The 20,453-nt window shown below is 41.8% G+C and overlaps 1 protein-coding gene across 4 annotated transcripts; it reads left to right on the top strand.

The window, feature by feature from the left end:
* Nucleotides 1-8,535: 8,535 nt before the first annotated feature.
* sh2d3a (SH2 domain containing 3A) lies at nucleotides 8,536-20,404 on the top strand. 4 transcript variants are annotated; one of them, XM_085356817.1, is made up of 15 exons: nucleotides 8,536-8,643; nucleotides 12,867-12,906; nucleotides 13,053-13,169; nucleotides 13,794-13,937; nucleotides 14,321-14,610; nucleotides 14,699-14,784; nucleotides 15,479-15,598; nucleotides 15,676-15,833; nucleotides 15,967-16,167; nucleotides 17,061-17,222; nucleotides 17,384-17,499; nucleotides 17,830-18,001; nucleotides 18,115-18,226; nucleotides 19,265-19,450; nucleotides 19,958-20,404. In XM_085356817.1, exons 3-15 carry the CDS (start codon nucleotides 13,074-13,076, stop codon nucleotides 20,131-20,133), a joined length of 2,019 nt encoding a protein of 672 aa, XP_085212943.1. In that variant the 5' UTR covers nucleotides 8,536-8,643; nucleotides 12,867-12,906; nucleotides 13,053-13,073; the 3' UTR covers nucleotides 20,134-20,404. The 4 variants fall into 4 exon arrangements, with proteins under 4 accessions (XP_085212943.1, XP_085212941.1, XP_085212944.1 ...); XM_085356815.1 differs by having other exon boundaries at nucleotides 19,250-19,450; XM_085356818.1 differs by lacking the exons at nucleotides 19,265-19,450; nucleotides 19,958-20,404 and adding an exon at nucleotides 18,584-19,230.
* Nucleotides 20,405-20,453: the final 49 nt, after the last annotated feature.

Here is a 20,453-nt window from a genome sequence, read left to right as displayed (position 1 = left end):
AAGTAAATAGCATTAGCAGACAATTGAAGTTCTTTTTAAGCATACTTTATTGCTAGCATCTCCCTTTTACCATAAAACAATCAATCAGGCATGCAAAAATCCCACTGGCTTTATACAAGACTTTGCCCACACCTGACCTCGTTAGTCCCTACCATTGAACAAAATAGGTCAAACCAAATAATACAATTCTAAACAAAGAACAGGAATAAAGTCATGCATGAAACTGACAAACTCATTTACTCAACTAAATGGTTTGTAAAGTAAAACACTGCATACAATATAACTCAAAAGGCTACTTTAAAGAAAACAAACAATACTATACAAAATGAAAACCCTCCATTTGGTTACACCCAGTGATCCAATCATTGACCTCATGACCCTATATAAACAGGAAGTAGTGGGCGGCCCTTCCCATACACCCGTCTCACATACAGGACCTGAATGCACAACATGGACACCATGGTAAGTATAACCAAAGCAACATAAAGAAACATAATTTACTAGACATGTGCCTGTAAACAGAAGAAAATTCAGATGATCTGATGGTTAGTAGTGTTTGCTTTAAAACACATGCATGGATGTAAAGAATGTAACTACTGCTACCACAAACAAAACCCGGGATATTGTGTGTTAAGAGAAGTTACACCAGCACTGTCTAAATTAAAGCATTATGGCTGACTGTAAAATAACAGAACACAGAATAACAATATACGCAAGTGACAAATGGCAAATGAATTCTGTCCTAGCCACTTTGTCACAGGTATGACGCACCTCCCTCATGTTTTAGTCAAGGCTATTACATATCTTAAATTTCAAACGGGTGCTAATGATGTGATTATGATGGAACCCTAAAGCCCTGGGTTGAGAGCTAGATAAAAAAAAAAGGCAGCAGATCTTCTGGAGGTTTGTAAGGCTGTTTCACAGCTCGTCCAAGAGGCTTCTTCAGCTCTAAAAAGCAATATGGAGAGTCCCAGGTATTTAACCCCTAGTGGGCGTTGTCCCCTTTGGAGGTGAACCAGGTCGTTGAGCCACTATTGATCATGTTAGTCATAACATGAGCTAAGGTGTGGAAAAAAAGACATGGGCCATTACCATCACTAGTGGTTAAGGGCGAACCTACTGTGAGACCTTGTCCCCAAGCCATCATGAGACTTATTGAGGTCACCTGACACAAGGTGTGAGTGGGGGTGAAGCATCTGGGAAGACTGCATCATCGGGGGCTGATAGCTGGTGTCATAAATTACCACCTGTATTCAACGCTGGTTGTTCACAGTGGACATAGATCAGGGGTGTCAAACATAAGGCCCGATCCAGCCCACTGGATAGCTCTGGAAAATGTGAAGGACAGCATAAATTTTGGATTTTTAACTCTACTTTTTTTTAATGTTTTACAGTTTTTCCTACAGGTAAAGACTCTCCCATGGCCATTCATACTGCACCAAAGTAATCAAGTAACAGATAAACAGTTAAATTCAGAAATTTAAATGACAGAAAAGGTCTCGTTGTACAATAATTTTTGCTTGTTTTTTGTCAGTTAACAAAGACTTTCTCTTTTATAACTAAATGAATTGAGTGCATTGAGCTACCAGAGCTTTTTCTCTAGTTTTACACATTTATTTTATACAGCTGACAGATTTATTTCATTCACTGCAGCAGCATTTCTTTGTTGTGTAGAAAGACTGATGTGCATTCTTGAAATTGCTCTTCTTTATTTTTAATCTCACTGATTTAATGTATATTTAAAATTCTTTACACTGACAGAAAATAGACTACCACTGGTCCGGCTAACTTAAGTGGGCTGTATGTGGCATCCTCAAAAGTATCCTTTGTCCTTTAGGTGCGTTTGTACTGCGGAGTCCTCTCCTGTTGACGAGGCTATTCTATGTTGAACCTTGTGTTTATAGAGCAGGTGTTTCATCTACATAGAGGTCCGAGCACTCCTCACTGCCCTGCACAGCAAACACTATGTTGTTTAGCTTGTGTTTTACCCTCGGGACAAACCAGTTTGTATCTGGTTGTGATGTCATTTTTGGAGAAAATACTTCATTCATTCAGGGCTTCTTCAGTCCTCAAAACAAAAAGTGGATTTCTCATCACCCACTGGAACTCAAAGTAGCTGTGATCAGGACCTCTACACCATGGGAGAAGAACATTATCTCTAAGGGAGGACAAAAAGAAGAGGAGTACACACATGTTGGCCTAAATCAAATCAGCAAAGATGCACAGGAAAAAATGTCAGAAACCAAAATGAATACCAAATGGAACAACTGTCGTCCTTTATGTAGCAAGTTTGTCAGAGAAACTACAGTTGCCTTTTTTTAAGCTCTCAAGACTACTATGACCTGGATGACTGAAACTATGGTAAATGATAACCTTTACTCCACTGAAGATTAGGAAGTTTACCACCTAAACAGAATTTAATGCTGTCGAGTCACAAGACTACAACTTTTTCCTGATCCCTGGGGTGTAACCGTATCAGTAATACAATATCGTTAAAACTGAGTTTTTCCTACTGTCACCATGTGCTTGCTCAAAGGGGCTCATCTGATTGTGGAGGTTTTCTCTGTATTATTGTAGGGTGTTTACCTTAAAATCTCAAAAAGCACTTTGAGATAAATAATTGAACTAAATTCTCACAGGATGTTAAAAGTAAAAAACAACTCACAGGATGATTTCAGCCTGAGGAAATGAACTACTGTGAAGTCTGGTGGTACAGTGGCAGATTGTGGCTCTTGGTATTCTTTGGGCTCACCTCACTAAAAGTCATCCATACTTAAAAGACAGATGTGTTCAATGTAACCCTTTCAGTCTTGGTTCGTACACACGCAACAATAGAGGGGGATGTTTCCTGTCAAGAACCTGGCACTGTACCACCATCATGGAAGATGTTGAAATCCCTTAAGTTCCCCTTTATGAATCAAAAAGCGAGGAGGGTTCTCGATCAAACACTGATACAGCCTCCCTTACATATGCGCCTTTAAACATCCTCGCTGGGAGGAGCTACGGTGAGAGAAAGAGATGAGAGGGAGGGAAACAGGAAGACATGCTGGTTTAATGAAAAGCACCCGGCTCAGCAGGGATTTCAAACCTTTATGTTGAGAGGCCAAACAGCTTCAAAAGTCTTGTTCTAATAAGACATTAATCCTGCACTGTTTACTTTCCCCCTTTGCAGGTAGCCTTTCACTTTCCAACAACTATTCTGGCTCTGTATTGGCCAGCATTGGCCTTGCTGAATGCAATCAGCCTTATCAGCAAACAAGAACACACTCACTGGTGCCAGTTGCCAAGATAATTATCTGTGCCAAATCAATATTGCACCATATGATGATATAACACGATCACATCAAAGTCATATCAAAAACAAAACAGCATTTTGTATGAAACTTCAAAAATACTTAATGCTCCATAGTCTCTGTAGAAAAAGTAAACACCCAAACTGTCCCCATTTAATTTCCTTAGTTACTGACACTCTTTACTTTCAGATTAACATACTGCGGCTTTACATATGCTGAGCACTTGCCATCAAGTTGAGTAAATTGCCTTTTGTTGTATAAAACTGGCAGGTCTGTGTCACTTTTCACTTCAACACTGGGTGTCAGCCTCATGCAAAGCACCAGTATTCCTGCAGGGACTGTATCTCACAACATGCTACCTTAACAGACAGTCAGACAGGTTGGAAGACATACCGCTGGGCCTGCATGCCTATCTCTGACTTGACATGCTGACAGCTGCCTAACATTTAATATCCCCCTTCTTGTTTTTTGGAACTCTGTATCTATCTCACGGCATGTCTCTACCTGCGCTCTCCACCTACCGAGAACTCAAGAGGATTCCTGTGATGTGATTTGCCGTTTTGGGCAGGGTGCTGTGTTCCCAGTGTAAAATCTGATTGGCTTTCTGTTGACCCCGCAGGTTTGAGGGGGAGCGGGCTTCCACTGTTACCACAAACAGAAAGTGAGAGGCAGACTTAATGATATAAGAAACTTTGACAAGGACTACTCAAAGAAGGGAGGAAAAGTAAGGAAAGAAAAAAGCAGAATGAAAGAGAGATATTAAAAAGAGAAGAGAGAGAAGACTCCCAGAGTGAGACGGGGGACCCAGTAAACAGGTAGGCGTTGCATACTGTAGCTGCTGCAAGGCAAACTGGACTGTCTGCTTGTGTTTCTAGCTGGCTGCTTTCTGGAAGTAAGCTGATAATCAGGCTGATCCTTCATTTGTGTTTCTTCTAAAACTCTTATGCACAGAAACATGTGCAAGCATGTGCGTGTTTGCATATGTGCTGGTATGTAATCCGTATCTTCCCCCCAACTTGCTGTTCAGACATGAATAATCGCTCCATCGCCTGGTGGCTGAGACAGATTGGCCTGCCCCAGTACACCAAGATACTTGAAAATGAATATTATGGTCTGGAGGTATGAACAGTAAATATTCAAAATGCATATTTTTTCTTTTTTTTTCTTGTACCCTAATCATTGCCTTTTTTTAAATGATGTTCCCCGGCCTGACTTTGTTTGTTTGTTTACTTGTTTACAGGGTTTGCTGAATGTGACGGACGGAGAGTTGAAGGATGCAGGGATAGAAGATGCAACACACAGAGAAACCATCCTCAACCAGCTTTCAAAACAGAGAGAGCGAATGGACCCACACTACGGTGACATGCATTCGCTAGATGCATTTGCACGTACACACAAGGGCTGGGAAGTTTGGAGATTATGTATAAATATGCTGATTAAATATTGAAACGTACTGGACGACAGCATATAAAGTGGAGCATTATCACATCACAGATTACAGTTTTGTCAGGCTTTCTTTTGGTAAATCATGTATTTCAATAGTTTATCCCACTCCACTTATATCCTGGAAGATTTTGGTTCATACTGACATGACAAAAGTAAATGTGGTCATGGATGTGCAGCCAATAAACATGCAGCACATCCATGACCACATTTCCCGTTTCATCACATCCTACAACATGCTCTATTGGATGCATCCATGCTTGCATCCATGTCTTTTTATGCCAAATTCTGACCTTGCATCCAAGCAAAAATCAAGACTCATCAGACCAGGCAATGTTTTTTCTAATCTCCTACTATCCAATTTTGGTGAATTCAAGCGCACTGTAGGCCTCAGTTTCCTGTTCCTAGCTAAATAGAGTAGCACCCTGTGTGGTCTTGTGCTCTGAAGGGATTTAAGGTTTGACATGTGTGGTCAGAGATGCTCTTCTGAGTACCTCGCCTCTAATGTCTGGTTATTTGAGTTACTGCTGCCTTCCTATCAGCTCAAAGCTGTTTGGCCATTCGCTCGTGACCTCTGACATCAACAAGTCGTTTTCACCCAGAGAACTGCCACTTGTAAATTCTTGAGATAATTGTGTGGAAAAATCCCAGGAAATCAGCAGTTTCTGAAATAATCAGACCAGCCTGTCTAGGAGGCAGCGACCACGCCGTGCTATATATGCATCAACATGTGTACCTAACAAAGTGGCCAGTGAGTGTATGTCTCTGTTACGAAAGAACACAGACAGAAAGATAACATCTTATCTTGGGTTGATTCATCCTTAACTTTCACAGAGCAGAATCTGTTAGAATAATTAACGCAGTGCGTGACGAGTCAGTTCATGAAGTCAAATGTTATCTTTTTAGGGTTTTTTCTGGCTCTTGGTGCTTAGTATAAATGAAAGTAGGTGAAGATCTCTGAACGAATGATGAACTCACAACTTATTTAATATCTGGCACAGTGCATGCTTGGAAATAAACAAATATGCTGAACAGTTCTGTGGATGAAAAGACAAAAACTAACAGACTTTAATCACCAATTAATTTAAATTAACATTGACTATGTTTTTTTTTAAATTCCAGCTTCAATTCTAACGGACAGTCAAGGCAGCGGTACGGATCTTGTCTTCTTCAACTCTTCTTTAACTCTGTTTTCCAGCATGTCAACCTGTGCCATTAAAAATGTCCTTCTGTCCTCTGAGGTGGGCAAGTCATAAAGCGCAGAATGAGCCGAAAATATTCGCTGGGATCGTCCATGGATCTGGTGAGCTCGCAAAGTTTGCACTGCAAGCTGTGAACATCACAAAACAGCTGAAGTCCTAACGCAATGCAGACAGCTGCTCCAGAGGCAACACTAACTGGGGATTTGCCTTTGCGTGCAGGAGAGGCCGAAGGATCTGTTTCGTCAGAGTGTTCTGCCCCGCCTCCAGCGCGCTGACAAGAAACATCGCCTGTCGGCCTCCTGCTCGCAGCTCCGCCCCCTGGACGAGGACAACATCAGTAACAACACCTGTCAGGACAGCAAACACAGGTAAAGTGACCCCCGCCTCCACCTTCTGGCTAATGATTACATTTGACCTCACAAAGTCTAACTCAGAGTTTGTAAGGCGGGGCAAACAATCAGTTATCCATAAATGGGCCTGAAAAGACATTACGAATGAAAAGCCTTTATGAATATTAAATGACAGGATGTTACGCTGCACTGAGTCCCACCTCCCACTGACGAAGGTCAAGAACTCAGTGACAAAGTGAAAGTACGCGTCTGCAAGTGTTCAATCCTTACAGTCCAAACAATTACAAAGAAGAAGATTTAGCTCCAGACTATCTCCAGCAACAAAATCCAGTTCATTCAAATTACAAAAAGCATGTATTTTCACTCTATTCCTGGTAAGTGGCAACCTTGACCAAGTCATGTCCTTCCTAAACCCATTGTTCCAGTTTGTTTGAATCATCCAGAGACCTTATGAAGAAGATCTCCATAAAAGAATCAGTTAACTGTTATTTTCTCTCAAAACAGGCAGCGATGGAGTTTTTCAGCAGATCTGAGATGGATAAACAATAGTTTAGCATCCTATGTCTGAGGGCAGCTGTAGATGTGGATATTTGAACATTTGAGCATGTAAAACCAAACCCACCTGCACGGCTAAATACAGCTTCAAGTGTGTGTGAAAAGATAGTTTTATAATGTGTGAAGTGACCGTTTACATATTAGCATATCACCTCCTTTCTATAGGTCTGCTCATCACCTCACCTGTAATCAGTTTTACTGATCCAAAGGCTATTTATATCCAATATATAACATCCAGTCATGCACTTACTTTTTAAATTTTGAGATGCCTGTGTGTAAGGTTTCTGTTGCTCCTCCTCAGTGGATGTGACAGGTCAGGAGCAATTTATCTTTCTATTATCAACATCTGTTAAAGTATAAAGAGGCATAAAACAAACAGCATTTGTTGTGCTGAAGAAAGACTTAGTAAAATCTGTTGATGAGGAAAGCATGTGCAGGAGTGCTACAATAGCAGGGTGATCGGTTTCCAATAAACTGAATGTGGGGCAAACACTGTGTCTGTGTGGGACAAAGTGGGACATGTCAACAATGCTGAGAGACAGACAGGTACATTGACAAGGTATGCTACTCTATCTATCCATAGACTAGCATACCTTGTTTTGAGCAATATCTGACAGTTTTAACCATTTTCATCCAAGAATGAACACATATACTACGTTTACGTTATTTTTTTCCCATCATATTCAACAAAAAAGCTTTTTGGTGACTTGTAGCGTTCCCTGATGGTACTAGACAGGATAAGCTTCTTCTGACTAGAAAAGTGCATGACCTGCAAAAACAAGTCAAAATGTGGGACAATGCTTCATGATGTTCCTAGGACTAGGGACAAACATGTTGTCCACTCCCACATAAAGAGGCAAATCTAGTTACTCCACGTAACACTGATTACTAAATACTGCTTAGATTATTCATATAAAATATAAACTTAGTAATCATGCCAGATTGTAAAAGGTACCAGCTACTCAGCAGTATATAAAGTAAATAAAACAAACAGCAGCTGCAACATTGTGAACTGCTCTGTTCTTTATACTAACTATGTTTAGGCCATATTTGGATGCTATTGCTTTTCTATGCAGGGACTTTTACTTGTGCAAATATTATAGACTGTAGTGCAGTAATGTGTATGTTTTGGTAAATCGTCTTAACACTTCTTTCACCCCAATTCCAAATTATTGCTTAGGTCATTTTTCATGCAATACTATTAGCAAATTTCCATTTGTTTCTTCTTCTTCTTCTTCTTCTTCTAATAATAATAATAATAATAATAATAATAATAATAATAATATCTATTTTCTACTTTAATTTTTTTTTAAATTTCTATTCATGGTAACCCCCCAGCCTTCAACTGCTTCTTTTGTTTTTAAATCCTATGCTCGCCCTTGACCGTGTTTTGCCCAATACCGACCTTCAGTTTGTGTGATAAAATAAAATGTTGGCCAAGTTGACATCTAAACCAGCTCCACATGTAGGATATACCCCCATACAGCTCCCCACCTTCCTGTCGTCCCAGGTGCTGCTGTGTCAGCTCACCTTGCGTCGGTATCCGAGGAATGCCAGACAGATAGCGGCGTTTCAGCACCGGGGCCAGGGGCGGGGAGGAGGAGAGCTGAGGGCAACTTGTGGGAACTCGTACTGAGCACGACTCAGGCAGGAGGGAGAAGAGAGGAGGGGGGAGCTGGGAGGGACCGCAGCACAGACGGACACAACGTTAAACTTCCCAGCTGTTGTTTGTTGGTGTGAACTCGGACCGCAAACAGTAAAACATGTCCGCGGAGAGTGAGCTGTGAGTCGGGCTGACAGGTAGGACGGACCGCTGACCGCCGTCAGTGCCGTTTTTTTTAAACAACGAACAACTTTAACTAACGCGAGATGTTGGAGGTTAAGACGGGTGTTTTCTCAACAGTTAATTTACCTTTTATTGCGGATTGTGCAAGGCTTTCTGGACATTTTCTGAACATGCAGTACTCAGAACTCAGCACACGAAGTGGTAAAGCTAGAACCAAAAAGTCGAGAGTGGTTACTTTTGGGTTGTTGTTACCTGTACCTCTGCCAGCGAACTAACGACCTGTTGCACAATTTTAAGGCACTGGCAAGTTTAGACGCTGTCGAAGAATGTTCAGGTTGACAACAAGAGCTGTTAGAGGATATAATGGCAGCTGTCTCCTCTGGTGTGCCAAATTTCCAGAGAACTTTAATAAAATTGTATCAAACATAGAAATATGTGGTGTCAGGTTACATTTCTCAATAGCTGGCTGTCCAGCGCGTTGTACAGGTGTTTCTGCCCAGACCAACGCCCCTCAGACCGGATGTTGAACTAAGAACCACACAGAAAATCTTACAACTGTGATTTATTCGGATGTCCTTCAATTTTAGTTTTTTACCCCCCGGTTTTATTTATATAGCGCCAAATCGCAATAGCAGTCATCTCAAAGCACTTTATATTGTGAGGTAAGGACCTTGCAATAACAAAGAGAAAACCCCAGCAAGTAAACGACCCCCTATGAACAAGCACTTGGCGACAGTGGAAAGGAAAAACTCCCTTATAACAGGAAGAAACCTCCTTCACTCTGTTCAAAATGTCCATTATTATTATTATTGTTGCTGTTGTTGTTTTTATTATCAACATGGGACACCCCTCAACATAACTCGTATATTACACTAAACCTGCTACCTGTACGAAGGCTGTGATGGTGTTACGGTTCTGATGCTTCCCTGACCTGAATCCATTTGAAAGCCTCTGGGATGTCATGTATCGGTGACTCCACCGAATAGACCCACACACCGAGGTTGTTGTGGGTTTGCACAGCCAATACACACTACCGTGACACATTACGACAATACAGGGAGTGCAGAATTATTAGGCAAGTTGTATTTTTGAGGAATAATGTTATTATTGAACAACAACCATGTTCTCAATGAACCCAAAAAACTCATTAATATCAAAGCTGAATGTTTTTGGAAGTAGTTTTTAGTTTGTTCTTAGTTTTAGCTATTTTAGGGGGATATCTGTGTGTGCAGGTGACTATTACTGTGCATAATTATTAGGCAACTTAACAAAAAACAAATATATATACCCATTTCAATTATTTATTTTTACCAGTGAAATCAATATAACATCTCCACATTCACAAATATACATTTCTGACATTCAAAAACAAAACAAAAACAAATCAGCGACCAATATAGCCACCTTTCTTTGCAAGGACACTCAAAAGCCTGCCATCCATGGATTCTGTCAGTGTTTTGATCTGTTCACCATCAACATTGCGTGCAGCAGCAACCACAGCCTCCCAGACACTGTTCAGAGAGGTGTACTGTTTTCCCTCCTTGTAAATTTCACATTTGATGATGGACCACAGGTTCTCAATGGGGTTCAGATCAGGTGAACAAGGTGGCCATGTCATTAGTTTTTCTTCTTTTATACCCTTTCTTGCCAGCCACGCTGTGGAGTACTTGGACGCGTGTGATGGAGCATTGTCCTGCATGGAAATCATGTTTTTCTTGAAGGATGCAGACTTCTTCCTGTACCACTGCTTGAAGAAGGTGTCTTCCAGAAACTGGCAGTAGGACTGGGAGTTGAGCTTGACTCCATCCTCAACCCGAAAAGGCCCCACAAGCTCATCTTTGATGATACCAGCCCAAACCAGTACTCCACCTCCACCTTGCTGGCGTCTGAGTCGGACTGGAGCTCTCTGCCCTTTACCAATCCAGCCACGGGCCCATCCATCTGGCCCATCAAGACTCACTCTCATTTCATCAGTCCATAAAACCTTAGAAAAACCAGTCTTGAGATATTTCTTGGCCCAGTCTTGACGTTTCAGCTTGTGTGTCTTGTTCAGTGGTGGTCGTCTTTCAGCCTTTCTTACCTTGGCCATGTCTCTGAGTATTGCACACCTTGTGCTTTTGGGCACTCCAGTGATGTTGCAGCTCTGAAATATGGCCAAACTGGTGGCAAGTGGCATCTTGGCAGCTGCACGCTTGACTTTTCTCAGTTCATGGGCAGTTATTTTGTGCCTTGGTTTTTCCACACGCTTCTTGCGACCCTGTTGACTATTTTGAATGAAACGCTTGATTGTTCGATGATCACGCTTCAGAAGCTTTGCAATTTTGAGACTGCTGCATCCCTCTGCAAGATATCTCACTATTTTTGACTTTTCTGAGCCTGTCAAGTCCTTCTTTTGACCCATTTTGCCAAAAGAAAGGACGTTGCCTAATAATTATGCACACCTGATATAGGGTGTTGATGTCATTAGACCACACCCCTTCTCATTACAGAGATGCACATCACCTAATATGCTTAATTGGTAGTAGGCTTTTGAGCCTATACAGCTTGGAGTAAGACAACATGCACGAAGAGGATGATGTGGACAAAATACTCATTTGCCTAATAATTCTGCACTCCCTGTAGTGTGTCAGCCTGTGGTTTCAGTTTTTATCTCAGATTTTTGGTTTGATTGTGGTTCCAACCTTCAAGGGGTTAATGATTAATCGTCCCAACTGACCACTGTGACATCATTTTGTTCTCTTTGAATTACTCAGTGTATGTCAGTAAAGATTTTCAGTTTGAGTATTTCCTTCATCAAACGCTGATGTGTGACTTACAATAGAGAACAGAATGCTTTTATTGTCACCATCCAGATGTGCAATGAGATACAGAGCGTCTCCTCCTCAGTGCAAACATGTGGGAGATTTAAGTGTTTCCTTTCTTTCTTTCTTTTTAAAGTGTACTTATCCACTGCCACAGGGTTTAGACACAGACTGAAACTACCTCTTAGCACAATTAAAGGCTATTTCTCTGGCCTGTGTTTTGGATTGAGCTTCATACCCAGTTAATTAATTGTTTTTAGATCTTTGCAGCTTCTCAGTTTGGGGGATTTGCTGTTTTGCTTTGTGTTATGTGGAAGTTGGATTTTTGGCTTTAGGAAAGTGTGATTACTATTATTATTATTTTGCCATTTTGTAAAATTTATAGATCAAATGACAGGTGGATTAGTTAATAAGAAGAAAACTCCTGAGTGGAATATTTAAAAGGCATACAGGATGAAGATTTCTGATGTTACAAAATTGTTCAGGGAGCAAGTTTTCAAGGGCTGCTGTCAGTCTGGTGGACGCCTGCTCTTGAATTCAGTGAGGACAAACATGGAAGAGAAAGCTGCTGTCAGGCTTCATTGCTAGTGAAAGCAGGTAGGATGAGCGGCACTGAGGACTCTGAGGTCATGGAGGTCATATGATTTTTTTTTCTGGAAGGTTGGTGGACTTTTTTTTAACAACCGTTGAATAACTCTCGTGTTAAAGACTTAGTTGTCATTTAAAAATATGCATATTCTAGTTTTTTAGATTATATGTCTGAAAAGAACATTTTTGGTGATTTGGGGATATAAAATTATGACTTGTTTGCAAAGGTTTTTGCAAAGGTATAGATCTGAAAATAAAGACTCCGTTTGATGAGGTTAATTTAACAGTAAACTGAACAAACAATTAAAAGACACAAAACAGGACTCATCAGAACAATTGCACTCGTATGATTTGAGGATCCTAAATTTGTTTTTGTAATCAGAATATACTTCTCTGCATAAACCAAAGAAAACCATAAAAAATGTGGCGGGTTTTGTTTAGATGTTGATAGTGGTGATGTCCAGGCTCAAATCACCTTCCATCACTGTTTGTGCACAAGCAATCCCTAAACAGATCATTTGTTCCAGTGACACAGATGGACCTTTTATGGAATAGTTAATATAATCTGTGGGAGGTATCTTTTTCCAGCCCTGTTATAAGTTGTCTGACCTCTTCATCTGCAAGCCTTGTGTATACAGAGGCAGGAAGGTGGAAGCTTGGGGAGGAAGGAAGGAAGAAAATGAAGGCAGGCTGTTAAAAGTTGTTCAGATTTTCTGGTGTTAATCGCACACCCAGACCTTGGACCTTCCATCCTCGTGCTGCTTTTGTTCAGAGGAAAAACATGGCACCATCATCTGTGGCTCTCTGGGGTTCAGACGAGTAACTCCGAATCACTTCTTGTTTTTCAGCAAGAGGAGAAGTGTCGCTGCATACTTCAGCCAGCTGAAGGTAAGAGCTTAAGCAAATGGCCTTTCTGGCTGTTTTCTTTTTCATTCTATAAATTTCCCTTTAAATCCTCGTTCATGCAGAATATGAGCACGAAATCAGCAGTGTATCTCTGGCCTCTGCGGGGGCTGCTGTGTTTTGTGCTGTAGGTGTTTGGAGGTCGAAAAGAGATGGACTCACTGAAGAAGGAGCTGGAAGAAGAGCTGAAGCTTAGCACTGACGACCCAAGGAGCCACGCGTGGTACCACGGACCGCTGAACCGAGAGGTGCACATCAGATCCACACGTTTAAGCAACAGATTTACTTCCCCTCTGGAAATATGGTTATTTGCTGTACTGTGAAAAGTTAGACTTTCATGTTTGTACAAAATAAATATCAAGTTACACCTAGTAGCTCGTTATTGTGTGTCAGCCTAGCATGAAGACTGTAAACAGACAGTGCAGAAATAGACACAAAAAACCAACTTCCTGCAGTTGTGACTTCATCTGGGGTTGTCAGGCATTCAGTGAAACCTCAAGGAAGTTGTTTCTTGTTCTCGCAGTTTTTGGATTTTGCAGATCAAACAAGCAAACAGGATATAATGAGTGTAGCTGCTACTGTTATTACATTTGGATAAAGGTAGCATTGACGTTTTCTTCAGTATACAGACTTATTGCCAGTTTTCATTCAAGTGCCACTTCCTGTTTAAAAACAGGTGAATAAGTAAATGAAGGCTAAGTTTAACAGCATAGCTCACCATAAATATCCTTTACAGTAATCATACATCATTCTTGAACATCTAAAACACTTATCTTTAGCTGACTGGCAACTCATTGTATCTATCACACAGACATGAGAGTGTGCGTGGTAATTGTCTGGCTGTCAAAGCTAACCTGCTGACTCTTCTCCAGGCTGCCGAGTCTCTGCTGGAGAGGGATGGGGACTTTCTGGTCCGAGAATCGAGCTCCTCCGCGGGCGACTATGTTTTGACCTGCTTTTGGAAGAACAGCCCCATGCACTTTAAAGTCATACGAGTGGTCCTCCGACCAAAAAAGGTGTGTCTGTGCTACGTGTGCTCATGCTAACCTGACAACAATCCATGTCTCAAACAACACACACAGCACATACCATATGTCTGGCCGTAGATCAATAGAAAAAACAAATATAAATTAAAAATAATTGATAAAAATATTAATGCTGCTAAAGAAGTTTGAGATCTTGTGTGATGTTTGTATATATATACACATATAAATTGTAATTATTATTATTATTTTTTAATCAATACCAACTTAAAAGTAACAGTAATGATTCTGGGTCACCACAGCTGCAAGCTACACTAGCCATTTTTTGTTGTTGTTAACAATACGTCTTTACTGCCTTTGCTTGACACGTTGTGTGTAAGTTTGTGTGTGTGACTGCGCCTCCATCTGTGTGACAGGGCTACTCTCGGGAGCTGTTCCAGTTTGAGGAGGATCGCTTTGACAGCGTTCCCGCTCTCGTTCGTTTCCACGTGGGCGGGCGCCGGCCCATCTCCCAGGGTTCGGGCGCTGTCATCTTTCACCCAATCACACGGACCCTTCCTCTGCGTGTCATCACCGAGCGACAGGCCACGTCCAAAAGCAGCTGTAATAAAGTTGCAGGTGGAGAAAAACAGACCGAGCACGGCAAAAGACGCAGCCTCAGCTCCACACATGCCGACACACTGGAAGTTGCCAATCCGCTGCTGAGGTGCGAGAACGTAATTGGTGTGGTGCACATTCATACACAGAACTGAGATTTAAAGCAAAGTTACTGAGCGTTGTTTGATGTGTGGCAGAAGTGGAAGTCATCCTGCTAACTTGGAGAACGTGGGACGGAGGCCTTCACTTCAGACTGCACAGTCTGACAGCAACCTACGAACTGGTACAGTATTGCAAACATGCAGCGTATTTGCAGAACAGCAACATTAATGTCAGCTGCTTGATGTACCACTCGTGCTGCCAAACCAGTTCTGACCCCCTCAGAAAAAAGGAATATGTTTAAATTCTTTTTTGGAATTTAAACATTTGATATGTTTTTGTTTTTCTGTGTTGGATTGTGATAAGGGTTTCAAAGATCATTATACACATACAGTGGTGGGGAAATGATTATTTAATCCCCTGCTGAAGCTGTAAGTGTGCTCGCTTCCAAAGAAATGAACAGTCTCTCGTATTTATGGTAGTTTTATGGAGAGAGGGGGATTTTATCCACAAATCCAGAAAGAACACATTATATAAAAGTTATGAATTGATTTGATGAATTTACGTTAAGTGAAATAAGTATTTGATCCCCGACATGACTTAGTATTTGGTGGCAAGCTCAAAGGTAAGAGGTTCCATGTAGTTGGTCACCATACATTTGGACACACCTCAGGAGGGATCTTGACCCCCTCCTCTGTACAGAAACACTCTAAATCCTTTAGGCCAACTCGAAGCTTCAGCCCCTCCATCACTCCATGGCCTTAATGTGCTTCTTCTTTAGCCACTTCTTTGTTGCCTTGGATATGTTTTGGGTCACTGTCATGCTTGGAGACTCATCCACGCTCCATCTTCAGTGCTCTATCACCTTCTTCATACAGGTGTTCCACAGAACCTTCAGTCTGAGGACACTAGCCCTGCCCAAATCTCCCCAGTGTTTCGGACAGGCAGCGAGCCCCTTCTGAGCCCACAGCCACGACACGCACGACCTTCCCATCCAGGTAACGTGGAGAGCCACGCGCATGGAGAACTTCTTTATCTAACAAACAAAGCTCATGCTTCCCTCTCTCTGATGCAGGTGGTGGTGCAACTTTAAGAGGTTCAGATGGGCAGCTACACCCCAGAGCTCCTCCTAAGCCTCTCAGGGTTTCTACTGTTTTCTCCAATACTGTACCTCCCCCACCCAGAGACCAGGATGAAGACCCTTCTTCTTTCTACAATGAGCTGGTCATCCGGGTAAAAGAAAAAAATTTCACAGCTGATGTCATCTTTCTGTTGTAACTGTTTATGTTTGCAGAAATGAGGAAGGCCTTTCAAGCTACAACTAAATCCTCCGTGGAGACTTAAGCCCTCCTCTTGTTCTGTTTAGGTGCCACAGAGCCGGCGGAAAGGTCATGTGGATCAGCTGCGTGCGGAAGAAAAGTGGCAGAGCCGTGCCCGCCTCACAGAGACTTCCTTTGGCTTTTTGGAGGCTGAGAAAAGAAAAGCCTCCTCACAGCTGCTGTTTGACAAACAGTTCCAGAAAAAGGCAGAGAAGGAAGTGGAGGACTGGTGCTTTGAACGACCACATGTTTGTATACATAATAATTACCTTCCAGTTTGTAGTTTTCACATTTCCCATTGGTTCTGAGGCTTCTGGAACTATTAAGTTCTTATCTGTACATAAATCTATTTTATGCTCCCCTGGGAGGCTGTTGATTTCCAATTATTTGATTATGATTTATGAAAAGAGTACTCTTTAAATTGTTGGAGTTGTGTAATCCATCACAGTGCTATCAAATCTGCTTTACCTTAGATATAGTTGCATACGTCTACAGGCACAGCAGCTCCAACTTCCACATCAGTGTTTGGTCAGCTACACAGAGCTGACAGTGTCAGAAACTGTATCTGTACCAGTCTTGCCAGTTAAAAGTAATAGGGAACTCCAGGCCTCGAGGGCCGGTGTCCTGCAGGTTTTAGATCGCACCCTGGGTCAACACGCCTGAATCAAATGATTAGTTCATTACCAGGCCTCTGGAGAACTTGAAGACATGTTGAGGGGGAAATTTAGCCATTTGAATCAGCTGTGTTGGATCAAGGACACATCTAAAACCTGCAGGACACCGGCCCTTGAGGCCTGGAGATCCCCACCCCAGACGTAAGAGGAAGTTTTCCATTGTTCCTAAGATCATGTCAACATTGACCTTGACTGTTATTAAAGGTGACACTTTTTTTGCACTATTGCATGCATATTTCCTGTTGTTTCTCTACTGCAGTTTTAATTACTGACTTACTACCTTTTTGCCACCAGGTGTCAGAATCATATTGTATTTGCCAGTTTGTAAAGCCTGACTCTGCCGTCTTAACTTCATATTCACAATAAATTCAATCCATGCACATTAGTGTGCAGTTATATAGAACTGCACACTAATGTGCATGATGTGTATCATGTGTGTATATGATATTCTTCTGCCTTCATTACAGATGGAGTCACAGTCGTGTTTTCAGTTGGATCAGTTTAAGTCGCTGCTCCTACCTGAGAATAACCGACCTCTGGAGAACAGCGTCCTGGTGACGCTGAAAGAGCTCTTTACCCGATCAGACCCTAAAACCATGGCTTTGCACATGCTCAGCATTGACTGCCAGGTGTCCCTGGTTTTTACTCTTTTCTCATTTAAAACTTTAGCTGTGTTGAATTTAACAGTAGTTTCTAATCTTGAGTAGTTTGATAAACACTTTATGTACACATGAGCTGTTGAAATTCTTGGATCAGGAATCTGACTGGCCATTTATCGCTCATTGTGCAGGTTGCACGCATCATCGGGGTGACCGATGAGCAGAAGAGGCTAATGGGAGTTGGCTCAGGGCTGGAGCTTGTCACTCTGCCACATGGACACCAGTTAAGACAGGATTTATTAGAGAGGTACACGCAGCCTGCACACTATTTTAAAAATCAATCCAATGTTACACTTTGTCAGTCATCCTTGGAGGTGTTGGTTTATCTCGTGGCTGTACACAGAAACTGTAAAAGGATCAGTTTTTATTTGTTTGTTTCTTTGTTTGGGGTTTTTTGCACATCTTTTTTTTTTAATTCTCTGGGTACCACAAAATTCGTTTCACCTCAACTGTATTTGCTTGGACTCTGGTTGGGTGAAAGCCAGTGTTCAGAAATGAAAAATGTCCCTTACCAGTTACTGCATTCAATCTTCTGTCCACTCAGACGCCTCTAATCCACTCAATGTGAATTTTTTAGGCATCATCTAATAGCACTGGGAGTCGCAGTGGATATCCTGGGCTGCACAGGGAGGGTGGAACAGAGAGCATCTGTTTTACACAAAGTAATCTTATTGGCTAAGGCCCTGAAAGAGCACACCCACAACTTGTACTCTTTCTCAGCTGTGATGAAGGCTCTGGAGATGCCTCAGGTGGAGTATTTATGACAGAGGACTGTGATTGCTGGATGTAAAATTATTCAAAGTAAAATGCGGTTCAAGTTTTCTTGCATATATTGAATATTTGTTTACATACAAATGTGCAGATAACGCGACTGGAGGCGACATGGAAAGAGCTGAGGAGGGAGTACACAGAGAGCGCAGTTTTATTTGAGAAGAATCTCAAACCGTTCATGAAGTCGCTGAATGAGGGAGATGGTGAGTGGCTGTGTTTACATCGTCTATGCAAGTTACTTTTGTTCAGCGCGGTTAGAAATATTTGTTTCTTGTGGTTTGATCAGGCGTTACAAAGATACAGTACTGTGCAAAAGTCTCGAGCACCCTTCATTTCTTTAGATTTGGCTTGTAAAATGGGGAAATAGGTGCAGCAATTTATTGAAACCTGTGCAAACATGCACGGAAATACAGTATGTAAGGCAAAAACAGAATTTGTACATTTCTAATGAGCGTATTCTTCAACCTGGCCTAGACCTGTTCTCTGTCTATGACCCTGTGTGAAAGCTGTGCATTCTCATTTTCAGGCCCCACTCACTCTCCCTCCCTTTCTCAATGCAGCCACTCCTCATTACTACATGAGGATCTGCCCGGCCTTCCCTAAACCGCAGCCTCAATTCATGGTCAAGCCGTCTGCCATCATCTACTGGACAAGCTGTCAAACCTAAATGACAATGTGGTCCCAACTAGTGAAATTACATATAGAGCACAATCAAATCAACAATCACAATCAAGACCAATACTAATATTTGGCGATTTGATGTATTTTGGCAAACACACAAAACATAACTTTCACTAAAATTTGACATATGTAATCATTTATCAGTCCTTTCTTAGATAATGTGACAATGCAGTTTTTCCTTTATTGTCGCAACAATTTGTGAATTAGTCATTTACAATCTGCACAGTTCTCCTTGCATCAGCTGGCTGTTTGTGGTGTCCCAAAAACATCAAGTTGCAGAATGCCGTCTCACAGACAAACTATGCAACATCAACATGAATAGCATGGTCAATCGCTTTCCTTTTTTTTCCCCTTTACTAAATTTTCAGTTGCCAGCTAATACAAATATTGGCAAATATCTAATATTGGCTGATACATCAGTCAGGCTTTAATTATATATGTTAAGCTCTTATGAATATGCAGTTGATGTAGTATTCCCTGAAATGTGTAAGCAAACACTGATGTGTAAAATCTTTGCATTACCCCTGTGAGATTAATGGGTGCAGTGCTTTTGTTTGCAGGCTCTGTGGTCCAGGGCCCCATAGCCTTGCCACATCTGGTTCCACTGCTGATGCTAATGGAGGGTGAGGACCCAGTAGAGGACAGTGAAAGAGGCTGTCAGCTACTCTATGATGTCCTCCAATCTGCTCGCAGCGCTGCGTTGCATGCCCATGATTATCAGGAGCACGCACACGCTCTGCTCTCAGGTATGCACGTTCATCCACACAATACAGTACAACATTATCATTAGTGTTATTAAGGAAACAAAAATGTCAGTGCACGTGAGTCCAAATGAGGGGGGAAATAATATTCAGTAAAACGTTTAAGGCAAATACAGCTTGTGTAAAGATGCTGGGAGGCAGCTGTGTTACTGAGCTGAAATTCAAGTCGAGAAAATGTTGAAGCCAAAACTGGCAACCTGGTGATATGGTGAGCAGAATATTCACTGTGCATCAATTTCCTTCAGCTTTATTAAGTAAGTCGAGAGAGTGTTTTGTGAAATATGGAAATGAAGTGGATTGCTCCCACAGGCTACAGATAATTGGTTCATCTGAGTAGCTTTTGCACCGAGCCCATTGTAATATAAAATAAACACTGGCTGAGACAGGAAGTGGAAAAGTAAAAAGCATTATGCTCAAAAACTGTGTACATTGTGAAACTTGTATCTTGGTGGTATCTGATCTGACTAAGTGTCCAACGCACTGTTCCAACAGGAGGCTGGGAGCCGATCCCCGAACTGCTCGAGGCTTTCCGCACAGAGTTCGCCCTGCGGCTGTTCTGGGGTCAGCTGGGCGCAAGAGCAGAGAGGAAGGAGCGATATGAGAAGTTTGATAAGGTTCTTTGTGTCCTCTCAAAAAAACTGGAATCTAAAGACAACCCGAACCTTTAACCTGAGCCTCAGCCCTCCGTTTCTCTGAGCAGAGAGCGAAATCGGCACTTTCTTCACTTGAGGAAAACGAGAAAAGGTTTCAGCCGAGCCTCTGCGTGCTGTGGAGGTAAAGGAAGAGACATTTCTACTGGGAGATAAAATAGAGAAAAAAATGTTTTGTTTTGTTTTTTTCTTCCTGTACTTGCTGAGAAAAGACTGTATGTCGAGCTCGTCAAACAACAGCTTAACAACTTTCTTTTTCTTTTATTTTTTTTTTTTTAAACAGGAATGTGTGCACAGACCTTTATTGTGAAATAGGCCTGCGCCAGATTTCAAAATTG

The sequence above is a fragment of the Diplotaxodon limnothrissa genome, linkage group LG6 (assembly GCF_057381915.1).
Source record: "Diplotaxodon limnothrissa isolate DT_005_m linkage group LG6, D_limnothrissa_male_GT1.1, whole genome shotgun sequence".
Taxonomy (NCBI): domain Eukaryota; kingdom Metazoa; phylum Chordata; class Actinopteri; order Cichliformes; family Cichlidae; genus Diplotaxodon; species Diplotaxodon limnothrissa.
The sequence above is the reverse complement of the archived record's forward strand: the minus strand, read 5'-3'. Positions and strand labels throughout refer to the sequence as shown.

Bases quoted from the DNA above. Each gene is read 5' to 3' on its own strand.
- sh2d3a (XM_085356815.1), top strand. From the start codon at position 13,074: ATGGACTCACTGAAGAAGGAGCTGGAAGAAGAGCTGAAGCTTAGCACT. The intron at 14,611-14,698 runs GTGCGAGAACGT...GATGTGTGGCAG, and splicing joins GTTGCCAATCCGCTGCTGAG to AAGTGGAAGTCATCCTGCTA. The intron at 19,451-19,957 runs GTATGCACGTTC...CTGTTCCAACAG, and splicing joins CGCACACGCTCTGCTCTCAG to GAGGCTGGGAGCCGATCCCC.